General features: G+C 52.5%; 1 protein-coding gene across 1 annotated transcript; it reads left to right on the forward strand.

The window, feature by feature from the left end:
• The first annotated feature begins 1,742 nt into the window (after positions 1-1,742).
• Positions 1,743-23,100, forward strand: SAMD4B (sterile alpha motif domain containing 4B). Its single transcript, XM_032227840.1, has 13 exons — positions 1,743-2,011; positions 10,779-11,227; positions 12,242-12,718; positions 13,151-13,393; positions 14,291-14,400; positions 14,578-14,664; positions 15,582-15,882; positions 17,155-17,240; positions 17,338-17,456; positions 19,202-19,400; positions 19,491-19,614; positions 19,946-20,029; positions 20,540-23,100. Exons 2-13 carry the CDS (start codon positions 11,032-11,034, stop codon positions 20,566-20,568), a joined length of 2,055 nt encoding a protein of 684 aa, XP_032083731.1. The 5' UTR covers positions 1,743-2,011; positions 10,779-11,031; the 3' UTR covers positions 20,569-23,100.
• Positions 23,101-23,522: the final 422 nt, after the last annotated feature.

A 23,522-nucleotide genomic window follows, 5' to 3' on the forward strand; every position in this document is an offset into this window, starting at 1 on the left:
CTATTCGTTTGCAATTAGTAAAAGCACACTTGATTTCAAGCAAATGGGAGTTGAGTGGTTTCCTTTCCTGATTATTAAATGAAGCAACACCTGATACAAGCCAAGTGATCCCTAATTCCTTGGGGGAAATCCCTCCTATTGGGTGGGGGGGGGGCAAACCCAGATTGGGCCGGTTGAGGAACTACAGATGAGCTGAAGTCCCACAAACCCCACATACACAGGGACACCTCGAGGGGGAAGAAAGCAACACCATAACACATGCAACAGGGGATTGCAGCACAAGGCAAGAGCCGAGGTGGCGCAGTGGTTAGGGTGCAGCACTGCAGGCCACTTCAGCTGACTGTTATCTGCCGTTCGGCGGTTCAAATCTCACCGGCTCAAGGTTGACTCAGCCTTCCATCCTTCCGAGGTGGGTGAAATGAGGACCCGGATTGTTGTTGGGGGCGATATTCTGACTCTGTAAACCGCTTAGAGAGGGCTGAAAGCCCTATGAAGCGGTATATAAGTCTAACTGCTATTGCTATCTATCTATCTATCTATCTATCTATCTATCTATCTATCTATCTATCATCTATCTATCTATCTAGGTGAAATGAGGACCCAGACTGTGGGGGCGATATGCTGACTCTGTAAACCGCTTAGAGAGGGCTGAAAGCCCTATGAAGCGGTATATAAGTCTAACTGCTATTGCTATCTATCTATCTATCTATCTATCTATCTATCTATCTATCTATCTATCTATCTATCTATCTATCTATCTATCTATCTATCTAGGTGAAATGAGGACCCAGACTGTGGGGGCGATATGATGACTCTGTAAACCGCTTAGAGAGGGCTGAAAGCCCTATGAAGCGGTATATAAGTCTAACTGCTATTGCTATTGCTGCTATTAGCTAGCAAGCCCAGTTGGCTGGGATGCTCTGTCCCTGGCCTTGCATGGCTGGGTTCCCACAATAGATTGACCCTGTTGGGTGAACCGTAGAAGCTTAAGGTGGGAGGGGGGGGGACTTCAACTCCCAGAATTCCATGCTGCCTGGGGGGAATTCTGGGACTTGGGAGTCCGCTCGTCTTAAAAGCCTCAGAGCTTGGCCAACATAAATGCTAGGCCATTTGATGGCCGGGGAGTCCGACGAGCTGCAAACACGTCAGTAGAGGCTTGGTTAACTCGGGTCTGGGGCGTCCCGGGTTGTGTGAACTCAGCCAAGGGGAAGAGGCGTCGCCTGGAGGCCTGGACCCAAAGGCCCTGAAGTGAGCGGAGGGGGGGGGGGTCGGCTTCGGGAGGAGCCCAGGTCGGGGGGGCAAACCCGCTTCTCGGGCGGCCCTCGGGAGCCTCCCACCAGCCGGGCTCGGCGCTGAGGGAGAACCGAGATTTGGGCGGGAAGCGGGGGGTGCGTCAGACGCTGCCAGGCCACGCCCCTGCCCCCCCCTCCGCCTCCTGCCTCCATTTCCCGCCAGCTCATTGGCCGCCCCCATCCGCGCAAACTCCACCCCGCGCCGCCCGACTTCAGCGATTGGCAGCGAGAGCATCCGGAGGACGAGAAAGATTGGTGGGCGGAGGAGGAGGGGGGGGGACGACGACGACAAGGAGGAGGGTTTAAAGGGGAAGCCTCGCGCCGCGCCAGCCAATGGGCACGGCGAGGTGAGCGACGTAACTAGGGCGACCGGGGCGAGTGGATTGATTGGTTGGTCGGGCCGGGCAAGGCCCGCGCGCTCTTGTGCGTGCTTGCTTTGCGTGCGTGCGTGAATGCCGCCGCCGCCCCGGGTGCGTACCCACGTCGCCGTGCGTTGTGACGTCGTCGCGCTCCCCCTCTGGAGTGTGTGTGTGTGTGTGTGTGGTGGCTGGAGCTGCCCTGCGTGTGTGTGTCTCTGTGCGTGCGAGTGTGAGTGAGCGAGTGTGGGAGCGCGCGCGCGCGTGTATGTATGTCTGTACGTGGGGTCCCCGGGCGTGCGCGCGCGCGTGTGTGTGTGGAACTCGGTCTCCCCGGTGGGGCCGGAGCGGGCCGCGGCGACGGTGAGTGGGGCGGCGGCGGCGGGAAAGCGGCGTGTCTGAGGAGACCCGGCCGAGCCCCCTTCCCCTCCCTCTCCCTCTCCCGGGGGGGTCCTCAGGGAGCGGCAGCCCCGCCCCCGGGGAGGGGGTCTCGGCAGGCCCCGCCCCTTCCCCCCCTCCCCGCTCGGCCGGAGGGCGACCCGAGGCCCCATCATCCCCAGCCACGCCATGGGGCGGGGGGGGGGGCTCTCCCGCCGCCCGAAAGGAGAGCCGCGGCTGGACTTGAGAGCCTTCCCAGACGCCGAAGCCCCCCCCCCCTCAATTGGACGGTTGCTAGAAAGACCCGCCCCCCTCCCCATTCGAAGCAGACTTTCCCTTCTGGGGGGGGCTGGAGGAGGTGGGACAGTCCTCTCCCCTCCCCAAGTGAGCCCCCTTCCCAATGCCCTCTGGCGTTTTGGTCGCCCTGACGGCCCCCCCCCCCCCTGAGAGGAGAAGGACCCTCGCCTGCCCCCCCCCCTTTCCTTGCCAGGATGCCCCTTCCTCAGCTGAAGGGGGGGTCTCCTCAGGGTCTGCCTGGCCCTGAAAGCCCCTTCTGCCCCAGGGCTGTCTCTACCCCTCCCTCCCCTCCCCAATTTAATTTATTCCATTTATTTGCCACTCTGGGCAGCCTGTAATGCTACAAACCTGGGATAAAAACCATCCCAGGATTCGAAGCGGTGAAGGTCTTAGGCGTTAAAAGTTAAAACATTAAAGTTACTGCAAAAGTGGGTACATTTGCTGCTCTCTGGGTTGCTCCCCACCCCCACCCCACCCCCAAGTAGGAGAGGAAGCTGCTTTCCTGGGTCTGCAGCTTTTGCCCCCTTTCCATAAAGTTTCCCTCTGGAGGGAAGGACTCCCCCCACCCCCACCCCTTTCTCCCAGTTCTCCACAGTTTCTGCTGAAAACTTCCCTCCGCAGGTGGTTTGGGGATCATTTCCGCCCAACATCTCACTTTTGGATCCAGTAGGGACCCTCCTTGGCGGAAGAGGACCAAGGATGGAGGAGAAATTCTTAGGGTTACAAATATATCTGGGGACATTGGCGGTTTCTTTTAAAAGTTTAAAATTTAGATTTATGACAGCAGACAAAGAGCCGGGGGGTGGTGGTGGATGGGGTCTGACTGAGACCGAAGGGCCCCTTTTCCGCATGGTGTCATAAACAACTTATAAACTCACTCAGATGTTCCCTTTAGGCTTCTTCTACAGGAAAAAGTTGCCTGTATTCATCTGATGGGCTGCCTCATTGTTTTCGTCCTTACGTTGATTGTTCTCCAATGTTGTTGCTCTGTGATGCTTTTCATTTTTTGTTCTATCACTTAGCTCGCCCTGCATGGTTGTTACTCGCAAGATACTTCTCTGGGAGTGAGATACGGTTCGGTAGTTAAATGTCTATGGAGGTTCTCAGTCATCCAGGTCATGGTTGCCTTTTCAAAAACAATTGGTCTTCCTTGGTTTTTTTCCCCCTTGAAAACATTTCACTTCTCACAGAAGCAGCTTCTTCAGTTCTGTAGTTACTTCTGCTCACATTGGAAGGTTCGCCTTCAAGAGCAACCCCTTGGCTGAGGATTAGGTGTGACACGATAGCTGTCTTCCAATATTCGAGAGGCTGTCACAGAGAGGAAGGTGGGTCAAGCTCTTCTCCAAAGCATCAGAAGGACAAGGACAAGAAGCAACAGTTGGAAACTAATCAAGGAGAGAGAAAACCTGGAAGGAAGGAGGAATTTCCTGACAGGACAAGTAACCAGTGGAACTGCTTGCCTCGAGACGTTGTAGGTGCTCCGTCCCTGGAGTTCTTCAAGAAAAGATTGGACAGTCGTTTGTCTGGAATGTAATAGAGTCTCCTGCTTGAGCAGTCTTGGACTAGAAGACCTCCAAGGTCCCTTCCATCCCTACGATTCTGTGTTTCTCTGTTTTTGTCTCGAACTTCTCCATCGGAGGAAAGCATTCCTGTATTTCGCCAGCTTCTGAGGATACTTGGTAGGGGGTGCATTGTCTCAATATGGCAGCCCATGCACTCTGCTGCCAGGTGGGTTCCACATCTCCTTTGCCCAGATCCTCTTTGGGATAGTGGAGAGCAAATGCAAAATGGAGCTCTTGGGTGATTTGTTAGAGGAACCTCCTCTTTGAGGCAAGACCTCTCCGGCTTAGTAGACTTAACTGCATCCTTCATTTTAGCCACCTACTTCTTCCTCGCCACCGGGATACAGGTTTTCTCCCATGAAAATTATTCCTTGCAATGCTCTGATCTTTCTTCCTCGTTTATAGAGGAATCTTTGATGGTTGTTTTTTTGTTTTAAATGACTAGTCAGGTTTAATGGTGGTCTTCAGAAAAGAAAGTATTTAGTATTTAGTATTTAAGTTTATTTATATGCCGCCCTTTTCCCTGGGGGGACTCAGGGCGGCTTACAACTTAAAAAGGGGGGGGGGAACAAACTTTTAACATATAGAACAATACATCATTAAAACACAACATGTGTGTTGTGCTCCAACCTCTGGACATGTTGCCTCCACACGTGATAAAAGTGGTGGTGTAAAGTTCGTTAATCTTGTCTCGGGATCGGTACGGAAATTCTCTCTAATCCTGAGTCCTTAAATCGATGATGAAAAGGGGATCCAGCTGGGTCAGTTCTTTCCAAAATTTGGATAACTGGGACAATCCCACATTGTAAAATTGGAGGCACACTTCAGTTTTGCTCTTTTTGAAAAAAAAAAAAACTCATTTTATGAGTAAACCTTTAATGCAGGGGTCCCCCAAACTTGGCAACTTTAAGGCTTGTGGACTTCAACTCCCAAAATTCTCCAGCCAGCATAGCTGGCTGGAGAATTCTGGGAGTTGAAGTCCACAAACCTTAAAGTTGCCAAGTTTGAAGACCTCTGCTTTAATGTGAAAGAGCTCCTATCCTGTGATCTGCAGTTAAGTTCATAAGTTAATGGTCCACCACATTATTCTCACCACCTCTTCTCACCTAAGCTCCATGGTGGTTGCGCAGCATTTAGCCTATTGGGGAAGGTTCACGTTTTAGATTGAACCTCACAATAATCTCCTGGGGTCCTCTGGGGTCTTAACTCCCATTAAGCACTTTGTAACCAGGCCTGCCAAGCCAAAGATAATAGCCTTAGGAGATTCTGTTCTTCTTTTGTGAGTTTTAAAACTGGAACTAGAAAGCTGCACTAGATTAGAAATTTAACACAGGTCCTAATGATCTCTCTCTGGATAAGAACAAAATTCCATATTGCATGTGATGGCTGAGGCTACGTGTGGCACACTGGAGGCCTATATTTAGCCGAAAGCCTTGTCCTACTTAATATCTATATTGTTTTATTGCCAATGACAGTTGCCCTTCTATTGAGAGACAGAATTGTGCCACAAGCGCTCAATCGTATGCCGGGTGTCCACCCTGCCCCTTGATTTGAATATGTCGGTTTGTTTTCAGGCCTTTGGATGAGAATGGCTCTGAATCTCGTTTTGCGGTTTGCTTTTCTTGGTCCTCCTGAGATCAGCCTGGTTAATGCGAGGAAGTAAGTTACAGAATAACAGAGTTGGAAGGGACCTTGGAGGTCTTCTAGTCTGACCCCCCTGCTCAAACCGGAAACCCCAGACCATTCCAGACAAAGGGTTGTCCAGTCTCTTCTTAAAAACCTCCGGTGTTGGAGCACCCATAACGTCTGAAGGCCAGCCCTTCCACTGGTTAATTGTCCTCACTGTGAGGAAGTTTCTCCTTAGTTCTAGGATTAAGAGCCGAGGTGGCGCAATAGCAATAGCAGTAGACTTATATACCGCTTCATAGGCCTTTCAGGCCTCTCTAAGCGGTTTACAGAGAGTCAGCATATTGCCCCCAACAATCTGGGTCCTCATTTTACCCACCTCGGAAGGATGGAAGGCTGAGTCAACCCTGAGCCGGTGAGATTTGAACCGCTGACCTGCTGATCTAGCAGTAGCCTGCAGTGCTGCATTTAACCACTGCGCCACCTTGGCTCCTTGGCGCAGTGGTTAGGGTGCAGTACTGCAGGCCACTTCAGCTGACTGTTATCTGCAGTTTGGTGGTTCAAATCCCACCGGCTCAGGGTTGACTCAGCCTTCCATCCTTCCGAGGTGGGTAAAACGAGGACCCGGATTGTTGTTGGGGGCAATATGCTAACTTTGTAAACCGCTTAGAGAGGGCTGAAAGCCCTATGAAGCGCTATATAAGTCTAACTGCTATTGCTATTGCCATTATTCTCTCCTTGATTAGTTTCCATCCATTGCTGCTTCTCCTTCTCCTTCTGGTGCTTTGGAGAACAGGTTGGCCTCTCCGCTTTGTGGGCAGCCCCTCAAATATTATCCTTTTTTCTAGACTGGCCATACCCAATCCCTGCAACCATTCTTCTTCATAAGTTTTAGCCTCCAGTCGCCTTTGGACTGGAGTCCCCAAGCAATCTTTGTTGCCTTTTTTTCTGCACTCTTTCCAGAGTCTCCACATCTTTTTTACACCGTGCATTTTACTACATACTGGATGCCGTATTCCAAGTGGTATTAACACTTCACGTGATCTTGATTCTATCCCTCTGTTTATGCAGCCTAGAATCGCGTTGGGGTTTTTTTGGCTGCTGCACGGCTGGTTCAACACTTAAGTGATTGTCCACTAGAACTTCAAAATTCCTCTCCCGGTTACTGCTGTAGAGCCAGGTTTCACCTCACCTGTACCTGTACATTTGGTTTTTCTTGCCGCATCTTTGCGGTGTGCTGCTTTTGCCCTGACGGGGAAAACCTGACCAAGCCCAAGGGCAAACTTGAAAGCCAAACCTCAGTGTGGGTCATTCCACAATGTGTTCTGTGTGTTCTAGACCAGTGTTTCTCAACCTTGGCAACTTGAAGATGTCTGGACTTCAACTCCCAGAATTCCCCAGCCAGCGAATGCTGGCTGGGGAATTCTGGGAGTTGAAGTCCGGACATCTTCAAGTTGCCAAGGTTGAGAAACACTGGTCTAGACCATGAGAGCATGAAAGCCAAATTGACAAGTTGTTGCATAGCTCGTTTGCAGAGTTGTTGGCTGGCAGGCGCTGCCATAGAGAAAATGTGGGTGTGGGTATGTGTGCTTTGGACGCAGTTTGAGACAAGTTGGGCCAGCTAAAACTCCTCCTGTTTTTGCAAGAGAAATCGGGACCGCTGTATGTAGCAAGCTATGTTTCTTGGCTGTAATAGCTGCATACGGGTAATCCTGGCTTAACAACTTCAAAGTTACAACAGTTCTGAAAAAAGCAACTTATGACCATTTTTCACACGACCGTTGCAGCATCCCCCATGGTCGCATGATCAAAATTCAGATGCTGATTTAACATTTGCAGTGATTCCCTTAACTGTGGCAAGAAAAGTCGTAAAATGGGGCAAAACTTGGTTAGCAAATATCTCAAGGAAGCTTTGGGCTCAACTGTGGTCATACGTTGAGGACTACCTGTATAGGAAGAGGGGCGATTCAAATGCTCCTGCCTCACTCCTTTTACACCTGCATGGCTTTTAAGTCAGGGGTCAGGGGTCTCCAACCTTGGAAACTTCAAGGCCTGTTGTGGGCTTCAACTCACAGCTGGCTGAGGAATTCTGGGAATTAGTCCACAGGTGTGAAAGTTTGGATACTCCTGGTCAAAAGTTATTCTCAACTCTGTTTGGTGCCATGCAAGTAAACAGCTTGTCTATTAAGAGTAACGTTAAACCTTGCTTTATCTTAGAAGCTTCATCAGCATGAAGACATGAGGGAAAAATCTTGACTTCTTTCAATCAAAGGGCTTTTTTTCCCCCTCTCCCACCTAAATATCATTTCTGCATCAGCAACACAGCGAATATCCGTGCAGAAGTCCATGTTAACGTTTCCGTGTTAATCCAAAATAAGGAGTCGCGCCTCGCTCTCCTGCAACTACCCCTATAATGGTGGCTTGTTCCGTATGAAACTAGCTGCGTGCCTCCCATCTTCGTATCCTCTCGGCGTTATTCAAAAGCAACACAAGCTGCGAATATCGCAATAATTGAAGCTTGCTTTTTATTAAGCTCTCCGCCCTCCTTCGATCTGGAAATGGGGGGCAGCTCTCTGCTCTCGGCCGCGGAAGTTGAAAAGCGTGTTGTTTCTCTGGACGAGTGAAGTTGGAGGCTCCTGTTGTTTTCTGATTTACACGTCCTATTTTTGGGACCTGTGGCGGTGAGGTTTCCTGGGTTTTTGATTTGCAGGGTGAGAACCAGAGGCCTCCCCTAGGGTGCCTGGAGGGAAGGAGAAGGGAGAACCACAGCTCATAGGCCTTGAGTTCTTTTGCTCCAATTGGACACCCTGCAGGGAGTTTTGTAGTAGCAAAATGGGCTTAGCCTTGCATTTTTTGGCGGGGGAAGTAGCCAGAAATGTTTGGTAGAGGATATTTCAGCTTAGCTGAGTCACTGGAACCTGAGTGTAATTCTAGGTTTCTCTTCCTGGCTTGTTTGCCTAATTGACATACGTTTCCTCCTTTGGGCAAAATCTAGAAAGCAGATGATACAACTTTACCTGCAAAAGAGTTCAAACTGAAGGTACAGGAAGATCCTGACTTAATTCATTTAGTTACAGTGGCGTTGAAGACAAAGTGACATGACCATTTTTCACGCTTACGGCTGTCGCAGCTTCCCCGTGATCACCTGATCAAAATCCAGGCACTTTTCACAACTGACTCACACTTGCGATGGTTGCGGTGCCCCGGCGTCACACGATCCCCTTTTGCGACCTCCTGACAGGCAAAATCAATGGGGAAGCCAGGTTCACTTAACAACCTTGTTACTGGCTGCAGGTGATTCGCTTAGTTAACTATGGCAAGAACGGTCGTAAAATGCTTAGCAACACATGTTGGATGTAGTCGTGATTCGAGGACTCCCCCTTTTATCTGTCTACCAGGTTTAACTGACCCGGAGTCCTGCTTTTCTTCAGACAAGGCAACTCGGGTCCAGTTTTGGTGCTGTGTGGCTGGCCGGCTCTCCCCTCTTCGATGCTCCTGGTTCCTCCCACCTGTGTGGCAAAGGGCCTCTCTTGGGTGTGCATGGGGCTGCGTGCGTCCTTCTTTTGGAGGTATAATTAGGGCCAGCTGCCTCCCTGCTTCCTCCAGACACCTCCTGGCCGTTTTCTTTGGGGAGTAGGCTTGCTTCGGTTAACTCTAATTATAGTGTCCAGAGAATGGAAGGACCCAGACTGCAGCCGTTTCCTCACTCCATTCTTCCCCTTTCATCGCAAAAGATAATAACACAGATGCTCCCTGTTCGTAGAACGGCTCTTAAGTATGGTTGGTTTGGGGAGCCGCTTTTGCTGCTTCCTCTACCGAAAAAAGGGGTACCGGAACAGTGGCCGGGGCCCAGAGGCAACGGTAGGCAGGCTAGGCTTACGGAGGCGTTGTTTTTAGTAGATTCTTTCGCGTCTTCTGGGTTGTCCCCAAAGGTGCTTTTTCAAGAGGCCTTGGAAATGTTTTTCCCTGAAGGCGTTTCGCTTCTCATCTAAGAAGCTTCTTCAGAAGAACTTTGGGAGAACCATGACCTCGTAGATGAGCATCACCCTAGACCAGTGTTTCTCAACCTTGGCAACTTGAAAATGTCCAGACTTCAACTCCCAGAATTCCCCAGCCAGCGAATGCTGGCTGGGGAGTTCTGGGAGTTGAAGTCCAGACATCTTCAAGTTGCCAAGGTTGAGAAACACTGCACTGGAGTAACCAATGGAAAGTGCTGAATCGTATGCTGGCTGGGGAATTCTGGGAGTTGAAGTCCGGACATCTTCAAGTTGCCCAAGGTTGAGAAACACTTCCCTAGACGCTCTTCTGGATTGCTCTCGTCTTGAACTCCTGCACCTTAACCACCCTGTGAGATTTCAGGGATTTCCTATTAGCACGCTGGCTGGCTTTGATTGGCAGTTAATTAGATTCATCCGACCGGTGTTCTGCCTCCTTTGGGGGTCTTGGAGAAGTCATTTAAAGCTTTCATTGCTTCTTGGGGCTGGAGGATTTGCTTAACTCTCTCTTGAGCCTCTCAAAATGCAATTTGTTGGAGGAGAATTGTCCTCACGCTCCCTTCTTCCTTCTGACGCTCATCCAAACACCGTTTCCGGTGTGAGCTTTTTCTCTGACTAGCTAACTCTAATAGGAAGAATGTCAGGTTCATCGTAGGTAACTTGCACAAGAAGTAAGAAAACACGATTGGTAAGACAACAAGCGTTGGAAGGGACCTTGGAGGTCTTCTAGTCCAACCCCTTGCTCAAGCAGGAGACACCGTATACCATTCTGGACACCTAGTTCTCCAATCTCTTCTTAAAGACCTCCAGTGGTGGAGCACCCACAACTTCTGGTGGCAAGCTGTTCCACTGGTTAATGTCAGGAAGTTTTCTCCTTAGTTCCAAGTTGCTTAGCTCCTTGGTTAGTTTCCATCCGTTGCTTCTCGTCCTGCCTTCTGGGGCTTTGGAGAAGAGATGGCCACCCCCCCCCCCTCTCTTCTGTGGCAGCCCCTCCAATACGGGAACGCTGCTCTCGGGTCACCCTGGTCCTTTTCACTAGAGTAGACCCACCCAATTCCAGCCACTGTTCTTTACAAGTTCGTGTCCTGTTAAGCGTTTAAAGGAGCTGGTGTTTGTCTTTTCTTTCGACTTCTGTGTTTCAAAGCTGGCTGGGGGGAATTCTGGGAGTTGAAGTCCACAAGCGTCAACGTGGCCAACCTGTGCTAGACAATAGAGAAACGGGGAGGGGGGTTTCCAGAGTGTCTTATCTATTTTTTTCTCCCTTTTGTGCAGGGAGATCTGAAAGGATCTGTCAAAGAAGAGGAATCACAAAGGATCTACAGGGAGCCAGGAGTTTCTGACTGACTTCTGGGCCACCCCTATTTCCCTACCAGTGTGAAAATTGGTGTCGTGGCGCTGCCTACCTGCTAACCCCCACCCCACCCCACCCCTCCTTGAAAACATGTGAGGGGTGCCCCTTTCCCTGTACTTTTCCTGACCTCCCCTCGGTGGGTGCGTTGCTGCTAAGGCCGAGGCGCTGGCCATCATGATGTTCCGGGATCAGGTGGGCATCCTGGCCGGCTGGTTCAAGGGCTGGAACGAATGTGAGCAGACGGTCGCCCTGCTCTCCCTCCTCAAGCGCATCTCTCGCACCCAAGCCCGCTTTCTGCAGCTGTGCCTGGAGCACTCGCTGGCCGACTGCACAGAGATCCACGTCCTGGAGTCTGAAGCTAACAGCGCAGGTGAGTCTCTTGTGCGTGTGCATGTGGGTGGGTTGAGTGTGAATCAGCTAATCCTTGATTTATGACCAGTCCATTAGTGATTGAAGTTACTTCACTGGAAATAGTGACTTACGGCCGTTGCAGCATTCCACCCACCCATGGTCACGCGATCAGAATTTAGCCGCTTGGCAACGGATTGATTGATTGATTTAATAAATTTATAGGCCGCCCAATCCCGGAAGGACTCTGGGCGGCTTACAGAAAATAAATTTTTAAAAAGTGAAGAGTTAAAAACAAACGGAGGAAAACAGATTAAAAGAGAAGCACATCATGCACCCAGTCTAATCGGGGCTGGACCTCGGTCAAGAGGTCAACAGCCCCAGGCCTGCCGGCATGTGTACTGGCACGTGTTTATGACAGTTGCGGTGTCTGGTGTCACGCGATCAAAATTTGCAGCCTCGCTTGGGACGAGCGAAGCCCATGGGTGAAGCCAGATTTGCTTAATGACGGCACGATTCCCTTAACAACCGCAGGGATTTGCAAGGCCGGCTGGGGAATTCTGGAAGTCCACAAGTCGTAAAGTTGCCAGGTCTGGAGAGCCCCGTCCTAGATCCCGCCAGCTGAAATCCCTCGGCTGATGGGGCCCAGAGTGTATACATTATGCTGTTAAACGTAACAGCTGTGTAAAAGTAACGCCCTATAGAAGGCAGGGTGGCATCTGATAGGGCTGCTATGGCTGTGGGCATAGCTCTGGCGGCAGCAAGCCAGCCCTCGTGGAGGCCAGGGTGTGGGGGGGACGATGGCCCTTTTGGGACTGGTGGACTTCCGGAATGAGCATGGCTGGCTCAGGAATTCTGGGAATTGAAGTCCAGGAGACATCAACGGGCCCTCCTTCCTGACATAGGCCTCGGTCGGAAGGCTCCTGCCTCCAGAGTCACAGTCCCTTCCCTTGGAGGGCCCGGAAGAGGTCCCTGGTTCTGAAGCGTCCTTGGTCCAATTTGCACCCCTCTTTTTCTCCTCCTCCTCCTCCTCCAGCCGTCATCAACCAATGGCACCAAGAGCCCAAAGACAAAGTGGTCTCCCTGCTCCTCTCCCACCTGCCCCTCCTCCAGCCCGGCAACGCAGACGCCAAGGCCGAGTACATGAAGCTGTTGCAGAAGGTGCTGGCCTACTCCATCGAGAGCAACCTCTTCATCGAGGAGAGCCGGCAGCTGCTCTCCTACGCCCTCATCCACCCGGCCACCACCCTGGACGACCGCAGCTCCCTGGCCCTGTGGCTCAACCATCTGGAGGAGCGACTTTCCAGCGGCTACCCCAGCCAAGGCCGGGCGCGGCCAGACGCGGCCTACCACTCGCGCCAAGGCTCCGACGACTGGCAAGGTCCTGGGGAGACGGGCCTCGGAGACCTGGGCCACGGTTGGCAGGAGAAGGCGCCGCGGGAAAACGGGCACATGTCCTTCCACCCTGCCGGCTCGGGCATCAATAGTCTTGGGAGCAGCTCGGGCAGCACAGGTTCGGAAGGGCTTTGCTGGGGGACGGGGTGGAAGACGGGGTGGGGGGGGGGATAGTTGTGAGGAGCCGGAAAGACTTTTCATAGTCCCAGATCGAAACAGGCTTTTCTGTGAGACGTGTTCAAATCCTGGCTAGGAAACCTTCATCTGGGGGGACTCTGAGCCACGTAGTTTGGGTGCCAGCTGTACAGCGTGCTACTTTTATTGTTTTTGAATTTGGCTGGGTGACTTTGGGCCAATGACAAGGAGGTTGGGAGTTCTAGCCCTGCCTTAGGCATGAAAGCTAAGAGGGTGATTTTGGGGCCAACACCAGGAGACGGGGAGTTCTAGTCCCCCCCTTAGGCAGGAAAGCCGGTGGGGGAGCCTCGGGCCAGTCGCGATGTCCTCTCCGTGAAAGGAATTGGCTTATTTTGTGACCGTCTCCTCCTCACAGCGCTTCCTTGCCAAATCCACCCCAGCCCGCTGAAGCGCTCCATGTCGCTCATCCCCACGGGACAGCAGGTCCCCAGCGAGTGGATGAACGTGGAGGAGATGGGGGCCCGGCCGGCCTTCATCTCCAGCGGGGAGCACGCGCCCCTCTCGCCCCAGAGCAGCGTGGCCTCCTCAGGCAGCGAGCAGACGGAGGAGCCGCCCAGCAGTCGGAACACCTTTCAGGAGGACGGCAGCGGCATGAAAGGTACGGCGGGGGCTGGAGGGGGCCGCGGAATCAGGCCCACCGCCCGGTTCTGCCTGGCTTGCGTAACTCCAGCCCTGGGATCTGAGGGGTCAGCAGAGCCCCTGGGGCTTCCCAGACTCCTTCAGGGTCTGGGATGCAGGAGATACACAGGTGGTCCTTGGCTCACAGCGGTTCATTTAGTGGCCATTGAAAGTTACGAGGGCACCCGACCACCGTTGCAACATCCTCGTGGTCACGTGATCCAGACGCTTGGCAACTGGCATGTACCTAGGACGGTTGCCGTGTCCCCAGGTCATGTGATCCCTCTGTTGCGACACCCTGACAAGCAAAGTCAGTGGGGAAGCCAGATCCACTTAATAACCAAGCGACTAACTCAACAGTGTGCGGTGATTCACTTAACGGCTGGAAAGGAAGGGCATAAAATGGGGCAAAACTCCCTTAACAACTTTCTCGCTTAGGAACAGACGATTTGGGCTCAATTATGGTCGTAAGTCAAGGACTTAAGTGTGTGCCACTTCAGTGGGTTCTGTAAGCCAGTTACTTAAGGAGGCATCCAGAAATACATTTGAAAGAGGAGGGGGGTCTTCTTAGCCTCAATTTGGCTGTCCCGAACGTTGCACCAGAGATTGTGAAGACGGGGGTGGGGGGTGGGGGGCTCTTGCAGCCCCAGCATGGAGACTTGGTAGGCCTTGAGCAGACCCTGCCCTCAAAGCAGCCCTAGAAAACTCAATAACTTCTTACTTTGCCCCAAAAATCTCCCCTTGAAGCCCTTCTCTTGGGGGGCTGCGTGTAGCCCTGTTGGTTGGAGACCAGCGGCCTGCTTCCCTTGGGGGGGGTCTTCTCCAGGAAACGGGGCTTTTGGGGCAGGGTTCCTGAGGCCTTGGTGCTTCCCCACAGATGTTCCCTCGTGGCTGAAGAGCCTCCGTCTCCACAAATACGCAGCCCTTTTCTCCCAAATGACTTACGAAGAGATGATGACTCTCACAGAGCAACATCTGGAATCGCAGGTATTGTTTCCCGTTCCTCTGACTTTGGTCGCAGTGGCACCCCCAAAATGCAACGCTGTGCACTGTTTTGGGGGCCAGTCTGAAGACGCAGATATGTCCCTCCTATAAAGGCTGGGGGGCAGATGTGTGTCTGAATTCCCTTTTTTAACCCTCTTCTCCTCCTCCTTCCCCGAACAGAATGTGACCAAAGGAGCGAGGCACAAAATTGCCTTAAGTATCCAAAAGTTGCGCGAAAGGCAGAGTGTCCTGAAGTCCTTGGAGAAGGTAAGGCCTGGGATTCCATGGGTGGTCCAAATGGTTTAGAGCAGTGTTTCTCAACCTTGGCCACTTGAAGATGTCTGGACTTCAACTCCCAGAATTCCCCAGCCAGCGAATGCTGGCTGGGGAATTCTGGGAGTTGAAGTCCAGACATCTTCAAGTAGCCAAGGTTGAGAAACACTGGTTTAGAGCAGGGCTTTTCAACCACAGACCCCTGAGGGGCTGTGATGTCACAAGAGGGTCCTTGAAGGCTTGAAGAAATGTTACAATTTAAATCTGAAGTCTTGTGGTATCCGTGGTGAAGAAAAGGTTGAGAACCCCTGGCCTAGCCCCATGTTTCTCAAACCTGGAAATTTCAAGATATGTGGACTTCAACTCCCAGAAATACTCCGCCAACTGGAAACTTTTAAGACTTGTGGACTTCAATTCCTAGAATTCCCCAGCCAGCCAGCTGTTCTGACTGGGAATTCTGGGAGTTGAAGTCCACAAGTCTTAAAGTGACCGAGGTTGGTCACCCTTAGTTTAGAGAGCGTTTCCCTAAACATTCAGAAATTATCTCAGGAAATACTTGGTTTTCCTGCAAGTGGAAGCACACTGTTGTTGATGTTGCTTGCCTCGGCATAGTATGTGTGTGTGTTTTGGGAAGCTGTGTGAGTTGTGTTGCTGTTTGTTTGCTGCTGGCAGAGAGTTGTGTCACTCAGCTGTTGGGTCAGAATGCTGGATCAGAGCCAGCAGTTGCTAAGCAGATGCAGGAAAACCCGCCCCCTTGTTTCCAGCTCTTGTGGCTGAAAAATGGATTTCAACAACTGTAGCGTCAGGCTGAAGCATGAGGGAAGCGAAGGGGGTCGGAATGCCCTTCATTCATGCCTAAGTAAAGATTTCCCTCGGCCTCCTCCCCCCTCCTTTTCCCTCCCCCTCTCCAGGACGTTTTGGAAGGGGGCAACCTATGGAATGCACTCCAGGAACTGCAGCAGATCCTCACCACCCCCATCAAGGCCTTCCACACTCTGCATGCTGCGTCCGCCTCCAAGGAGGCCCAGCCACTGGCAGCTGAGCCGAGAGGGGGGCCCACGCTGGGCCTGGAGAAAAGCAGCAACGAGGACAAGGAAGCCACCGACGACCCCTTCCCGCCCCCAACAGGCTCCCCGTGCGACGGAGAATCCGGAGCGGCACCGATCGCCGAAGGGGACATTGCAGGCCAGTTCACTCGCGTGATGGGTAAAGGTGAGCTCTTTTGGGGGGGGAGGGGAGGGGAGGGGGGTCAGGCCTTTTTTCAGCGAGGCCTTCAAGGAAGCTAGAATGAGGGGGCTGTGCTGTGGGTCTCTTTGCCCCATAAGAAATGCTCCTAAGCTACTCTTGGCATTCCCAGGGTTTTGAGGATTGACGAGGTTCCTTTGAGGAGGTTTGTTATTGATAGAAGGGAATCTATCTATTGGATTGTGGGGTCCTTGGTGCTGTTCTGAGCTGGGTGGTTTTCTTCCAGACGTTTCAGGACCCAACTAGGTAACATCATCAGTGGTAGAAGCAAGTGGGGTTTGTGGAGAGAAGGAGGAGGAGGAGGATAACTGGGTTGCTGTCTAAGCAGATGTTTTTCGGCCCATCTAGGTGACGTCATCAGTGTGCTCTGAGCCTGGTTGTCAGTGCACTGATGATGTCACCACTTTCACTTTCACTTTACTTTCACTTTATTAAGATTTGTATGCCGCCCACTCCCTAGAGACTCAGGGCGGCTTACAGATAAACAGGGGAGAGGGACATATAAAACTTAAAAAAGAACAAACATTAAAATTACACAACATTCATACAGCTTAGAATGGGGCTGGATAAAAATCAACAGTTGGATAATGAAACGTCTTCAGGAGAACCACTAATACCACTAATGGTATTGGACCTGGGTACTTGAGAGACTGCCTGCTGCCAATTACCTCCAATAGACTGATCAGATCCCACAGATTAGGCCTCCTCCGAATTCCATCCGCTGGCCAGTGTCGACTGGTGACCACTCGGAGGAGAGCCTTCTCTGTGGCTGCTCCGACCCTCTGGAACGAGCTCCCCGTGGGGATTCGAACCCTCACCACCCTCCAGGCCTTCCGCAAAGCCCTTAGAACCTGGCTATTCCGACAGGCCTGGGGCTAAAGAGCTGTTGCCCCCTGCCTCGAATGGTATGATTGTTGTGTGTTTTTTAAATTATGTATTGTTATGTTTTGTTTTTTATTTTTTGTCTGTACCCCCTTCCCTGATTTGAATTGTTAGCCGCCCTGAGTCCCCTTCGGGGGAAAAGGGCGGCATATAAATATAATAAAATGAAATGAAATGAAATAAGCTCAGAGGGCATCAAGGACCCTACAGATGTTCCTTATTGTTCCTTTACATTGAATTTGGCTTCTGGTTTTCTGGTGCAAGCCGCCTTCAAGAGGTGCTTGGTTTTAGTGGCACATAGGTTGGAGAAACAATCTCCCTCTTCTCCGTAACCATTTCCCCCCTCCTTTCTCGCAGTGTGCACGCAGTTGCTCGTCTCCCGGCCAGACGAGGAGAACATCACCAGTTACCTCCAACTGATCGAGAAGTGCTTGATGCACGAGGTGAGCCTGGGCGTTACGGGAGCCCCGGAGGGTGGCCGTTGTCTGCTTTTCTCCCCTTTTCCCAACATGGCTGCCTCTCTCTCTCCCCTCCCGCCAGGCCTTCACCGAGACCCAGAAAAAGCGCCTCTTGTCCTGGAAGCAGCAGGTCCTGAAGTTGCTCCGGACCTTCCCGAGGAAGGCCGTGCTGGACATGCAGGGCTATCGCCCCCAGAAAGGGTAAGTCTCTGGGCACCGCTGGGTTAAAATGACAGCCTGGCATCCCATCGGGCACAAGGAGCTTCCTAGTGAAGGAAAATCTGGCAAGGTTGACTTAAGACGCAGACGCTGGGTAGAAATAGAGCCACTTTCCATTGGTTACTCCAGTGCAGTGTTTCTCAACCTTGGCCACTTGAAGATGTCCGGACTTCAACTCCCAGAATTCCCCAGCCAGCATTCGCTGGCTGGGGAATTTTGGGAGTTGAAGTCCGGACATCTTCAAGTGGCCAAGGTTGAGAAACACTGAGCTAAATATTGTGACAAGCGAAGGGTACGTCTGGATCTCTCTGTCACTTTGTGCTGTGTCTTCCTGCCACGCGAGTGACACTTTGGGGATCCTTTGCGGGAAAGATGGAACCAGAGCGGTGTCAGAACTATTTCCGAAGCCGCCAGTTTAAACTCCTGAGAGCCTTGTCACCGGTTGCTTTTGAAAAACTGGATTTAGTTAAACAATAGAAATGGATTTCTTTTTTTGCTTCAAAATGACAGGGAGGGTTTTTTGTTTTTTGTTGAAGGAATATTTCCATACTTAACAGATGCTGTCACTGTAGTAAAAAAAAAGAACCTGCAAATTTAGTATTTAGTATTTATTGGTCTTGTATGCCACCCACTCCCGAAGGACTTACAATAAACAAAGGAAGGGAATAAATAGACAAATAGACAAACAACAATTTAAAATACACAACATTCATAGTTCCCGTGGGGCTGGCTATTTCAACAGCCCCCCCAGCCTGCCTGAACAGCCAGATCTTCGTGGCTTTGCGGAAGGCCGGGAGGGTAGTAATGGTCCGGATCTCCATGGGGAACTCGTTCCAGAGGGCTGGAGCTGCAACAGAGAAGGCTCTCCCCCGGGGAGCTGCCAGCCGGCATTGGCTGGCAGATGGGATCCGGAGGAGGCCTAGTCTGTGCCCCTGCGATTGTGAGATTGCGATATGCCAGTGAAAACGGCTTGCTTTGGATCCTTTTTGAAAACGAGGCTTCAATTGACACACATCCTTCTGCAGAGAGGGGAGATTTGGGGCTCCTTCCTTGCGGCTCCTCCTGGCTGAGGTCTCCTTGACTAACTTTGCCGTTTGCCCTTTGGATGGGGGGGTCAGTTTGACAGCTGGCTGCTATCAAATAGAAGCAGGGAGGGAGGGAGGGCACCGTGGCTCCCAATTGTTAAGTGAGTTTGCCCCATCTTACGACCTTCCTTGCCAAAGTTGTTAAGCGAGTCACTGCAGTTGATAAGTTAGTAACTTGGTTGTTAAGTGAATCTGGATTCCAGGTGGACTTGGGTTTGCAATCATCATAAATATGAACCAGTTGCAATTATCTGGATTTGATCTCATGACCCAGGGAGGATACAGCCACCGTTGCATGAAAAGGGCTCATGAGTCACTTTTCTCCGTGTTGTGGCAGTTTTTGAACAAATGGCTGTAATTCAAGGACTATGGGTACTCTCCCTGTGGCCCCTTCTCCCATGCAGGATGCCCGGTGGAGGCTCCTTAGATCTGCCCTCTCCTTGGTGAAGCCCCCCTGGCAGCCTTGGAGGGCGGTGGGGGGGGGCAGAGGGGAGCTTCCGAGGGCCCTTGAGGGAGGGGCTCCCATTGGTCGTCTCAGCTTCAGGGGCAGACGGTGGCATCGCTTTGGGTGGCAAAGCAGTGCCAGTCCCGATGGCGGCCCGGCCACCGGTAAGATTGACGTCCTCTGCTGTGTTTTTCCAGGTGGGCCTTTGGCTCCAACTCTCTCCCCATAGCTGGATCTGTGGGGGTGGGGGTGGCCCGCCGAGGACAGAGGCAGTTCCAGATGCCCCCCCGTGCCATCCCCCCAAGCCGCATGGGGATCCTGAGTCCGGTGGGGATTGGAGGGGTCTCCCCACGGCACGGACTGACCAGCCCGAATCTGGGGAGCCAAGGTCGGCAGGTGAGATCCGGTTCGATTTGGGAGAATAGCATCCGAATGCCTCGGGCAGCCGGCCAAGAGGTGCCAACGAGTTTCTTCCCTCTCCCTTAGAACCTCTGGTTTGCCAATCCCGGGGGCAGCAACAGCATGCCTGGCCAGAACCGCAGCTCGGTCCAGCGGACCCACTCTCTGCCCGTCCACACCTCCCCTCAGGCCATCCTCATGTTCCCACAGGGTGAGTAAACCGGACCCTCTGCCTGTCCCCTGCATAAGAGGCCTCCGTCTTCGTTCTGTGGCAGGGGGTCTTTGGGAAACACTGCTCTCGGGATCGGGTTTTGGGCCCCCCACCCTTCCTTAAGCGGGGCGTTGGGTCTTTGGGGGAAGGTCTGCCAGGGGCTTTCCCCCCCTTCTCTTTCCTTTCCGACTTGAGCAAATGTGAGGCCTTTGTATTTCCCCCTGAGCGTTAGCCAGAAGCGGTGCCATTTCCCCCCCCCCCCCCGAGGGAACGCCAGAACCGCCCACGGCTGTGCCTGATGGTTCTTCTCCCCGTTCCTCCAACCTCTCAGATTGCCAGCTCCCTGGAACGGATCTGGAGATCAACCCCACCTTGGAGTCCCTGTGCCTGAGCATGACGGAGCACGCGCTGGGCGGTAAGGAGCCCTGGGCTCGCCAGATCGGGAGGGTGGGTTGGGGTCGGCCAAGGAAGGCCAGCGATGGGTTTGCACCGAGGGGGCCGTGATCCTTGTGAAGGCGTGGGATTGGGGGACCCCCATGTCCACGTTCCCCCGTCCCCGAGGCTGAAGGGTCAGTCAGCTTGGTCTCCTTGGAGGGTTGGGGGGCAGAGATGAGAAGGGCCAAGAAACATCAGTTTGACCTTCTGAAGGAAACGTGGATATGAATCTAAGCAATGCAGCCACTCCTCGACTTACAGCAGTTAGTTGGGAGAAGGGTGGCATATAAATCGAATAAACCCCAAACCTCAAGCCATTGTCCAAGGTTGGACAGGCTGCTCTCCCTTCTTGTTGACGCCCAAACTGAACAAACTCAAAAAGATTCCCAGGACATCAAAGCACACACACACAAACGCCTCCCCTGTTGAAAATGAACCCCGTGCCCCCTCAGTGCTGCCCCTTGACCTCTGCCCCCCCTCTCTCTTGCAGATGGCACGGACAAGACCTCAACCATCTGAAGAAGCTGGATCTGCGGGCATATTCCTGAGAAGCTTTAGGATGGCTGTTTTATTTTTTCTCCTCCTCCCCCCCATTCCTTTTGTTTGTCTTTTTTTGTTTTAAGCCCCTCCCCCAGGGGTATGTCACTACGGGGGTAGGTGAATAATTTTTTTTTTGTTTTCCTTTGACCTCCCCCCCCCTCCTCATCCCCCCCAAAAATCGCCCTTCTCCAGCGTTCCTTAGCAGCCAGAGGAAGAGAGGAGAAAAAACGGTCACTACAATCTTTACCATCTTGTCTTCTAATATTTTTTTTCCTATTTTTTTTTATTATTCTTATAACTTCAGATATTGGTTTAATATTTTTGATGTACAGGGGAGGGGGGGGCGGCCTCCCCCTGTTGAACGTGCAGACGCGGGGGCCTAAATTAGGCCCGGTATAATTTCCGATTTTGGTTTTCCTCCCCTCCTCCCCGGTGCCTCCCCCGCTCCCAGGGACAGGGAAGGTGACCCCCCCCCCCTGAGTGGAACCAGAGGTCACACTGGAAGACCCCCTCCTCTCGCAGTGGGGATGGGGGAGGCACGGGGGAGGGACGAGAGGGCCGTTTTCCCGGGGAGTCCTGGGTCAGAAGAGCAGGGAGGAGGAGGAAGAGGAGGGAAAGGGTGCAGCAGGTGACTTAAACCATTTTAAAAGTGCCTCTAATACTTGCTTCTACCAAGAGTGGTGATGGGGTGGGAGGGGGGACCCCAGGGAAAGGCCCAAGGGAGGGGGGGGTGTTATCCAGCACACAATTGGTGTTTGTTTTGTTCATTTTATCCTCTTAAAGCCACCGCCTCTTTTGAGGACCCAGACAGACAGACAGACAGAGTAGCCTAGGCGTCTCCCAGGAGTAGCATGGGACTTTTTTGTTTTTAACCCCTTCAGTTCCTGCCCAGTCAGGCTTTTGTGCCCTCCCCCCCCCACTTCCTTCCTTCCTTCCTTTTTTTAAACGTGGCAGTATTAAGCCTAGTTCTGTTGAAGCAGTTTGGGAGGATCGGAGATCCCCCCCGTTTAGGTTTCAGAAGCCGGATTCTCAGTTGAGCTGATTTTTTGAGTTCCTGGCATGGGTTCCAGGCTCCCTTCCCTTTCCCCTTCTCCCCCCCTCCCCAACCCCAGGCTGTGGAAGGGGGCAGGGTGCAGGGTGAACAGTTGGGACACCCGTGCAGCATCTCCCCAAACCTCTCAAAAAGCTTTTCTCTCCTCCTTCAGTCATTTGGGATAATTGTGTGTCTTCCTTTGTTGAGAGGGACGGTGGGGAGGTAGGATCAGGGCAAACTGGCCATAGCAACAGGGGTGGGTAAGTGTGGGTGGGTGGGGGGCTATTTCCCCTCCACCCACAGTGTTTCCTGGTACTTAGCAAAGGCGAGGAGGAGCAGCCGGGCTGAATTTGCAAAGCTGGGCAGAAGAGGCTGGCAGGGAAGTGATCCGGGAACCCTGGATCATGGCTGCAAATTGGGGCTGGGAGGGGGCAGGAAAGACGTTGGGGACACATCCGAGTGGGCTACAAGGGGTGTGAGGGGTGGCTGTGCAGGAGACCCTGACTCTTATGGGGTTGGGCACCACCAGCCCCCCCCCCCGCCCCCCTTTCGCACCTCTTCTCTAGCCGCCTCGTTTACGGTTTCCCAGTTTTCAATAGCTTTACTGCAGGAGGGAGGGGAGGGCATTACTTCCCCTCCTGCCCCCCCCCCCTGCCCAGCCTCTTCTCCTTCCCCAAGGAGGCCATGCCAGGAAGGACAGGGCAGAGCTGGGCTGGCAAATGGAGGTAAGCAGGGTGGGAGTCGAGCGAGGGTGGGGGCTCCACAACCAGGGGGCTGGGAAAGTTTACCCAAGTAAGGTGGGGGGTGGGGGTGGAGGGGGCCGGCCCATGGGTTCTGCCCCCTCCAACTGGGCACGGTGCCCCTACTGGGTGGTGGTGGCAGCGTCTCTTGGCAGCCCCTTCCCCACCCACCAGCCAGTTCCTAGGTACCGAATCCTCCTGGCCGCATCCCCTCTGCTCTCCCACCCACCGCTGTTTGAAGCCTGCGGAGCCTTTTTCCAAAGTGTGTCCCGAGAGAGAGAGAGAGAAGTGTACAAAAGAACAGAAGAAAAAGACGGGGGGGAAAAAAGAAACCAGAGAGAGCTACTGTATTTCTAAAGAAAAAAAAGAAAAGTAGAGAGAGAGACAAGGTTTCCTGTTTGAAATAGAAATGTTATTTTAGATACATTTTATTATGAATAACTTTTGTTATGACTATGGCTGGTAACCATGAAATACGTTATTTAAAAAAAGAAAAACACACACACACAAAATGTTTTACAAAAAAGAAAAGAAGAAAAAAAAAGATCAAATTCTGACTTTAGATTGCTTTGTTTCGGATTTCCTTTTGCTGCTTTCCACCCCCCACCCCCCACCCCCGTCCCCCCCCCACCCCCCTCTCCCTGGTTTTTTGTTTTTTGCTTTGTAAAAGGCACATACAGAATTTAAGCATTAGTCCTTTTTTATTAACCTCTATGATAAAGCTGTGCTTATTTTGTATTATTTTTTAAAACGCTTGGTTTATTGGGGCTGGATGGGGGGGGGCTTCCTCCCAATCGGAAAGAGGGGCTGGAGAGGTTTAGCAGGGGAGGTGGGGGGTCTGCTAAAAGGCTGCCTTGCTCTACCACTGGGGCCCCCCCAGGGCAGTGGGCTTAAAATGAGATTGATCCAGTCGCCTGGATTTCCTCTCTGTCGTTCACCCTCTTCTCTGGGGTGGGAGGCGTTTGTTTAAAGGGGGAAATTCTGACCACCGAGGGGTCGCTTCTGTTTGGGGAGAATCTGGGTGGGTTGAAGGAGGAATTCTTCGGACCAACCGACGAGCCCACATGGGGAAGGGTCCGGTGGGAAAGAGCAGCTCCGCAGGGGAAGGTCCAGTGAAGTGGATTTATTGCTAAGGTCCTTTGCACGGGAATCTTCCCAAG

Source organism: Thamnophis elegans, chromosome 12 (assembly GCF_009769535.1).
Source record: "Thamnophis elegans isolate rThaEle1 chromosome 12, rThaEle1.pri, whole genome shotgun sequence".
Classification (NCBI taxonomy): Eukaryota; Metazoa; Chordata; class Lepidosauria; order Squamata; family Colubridae; genus Thamnophis; species Thamnophis elegans.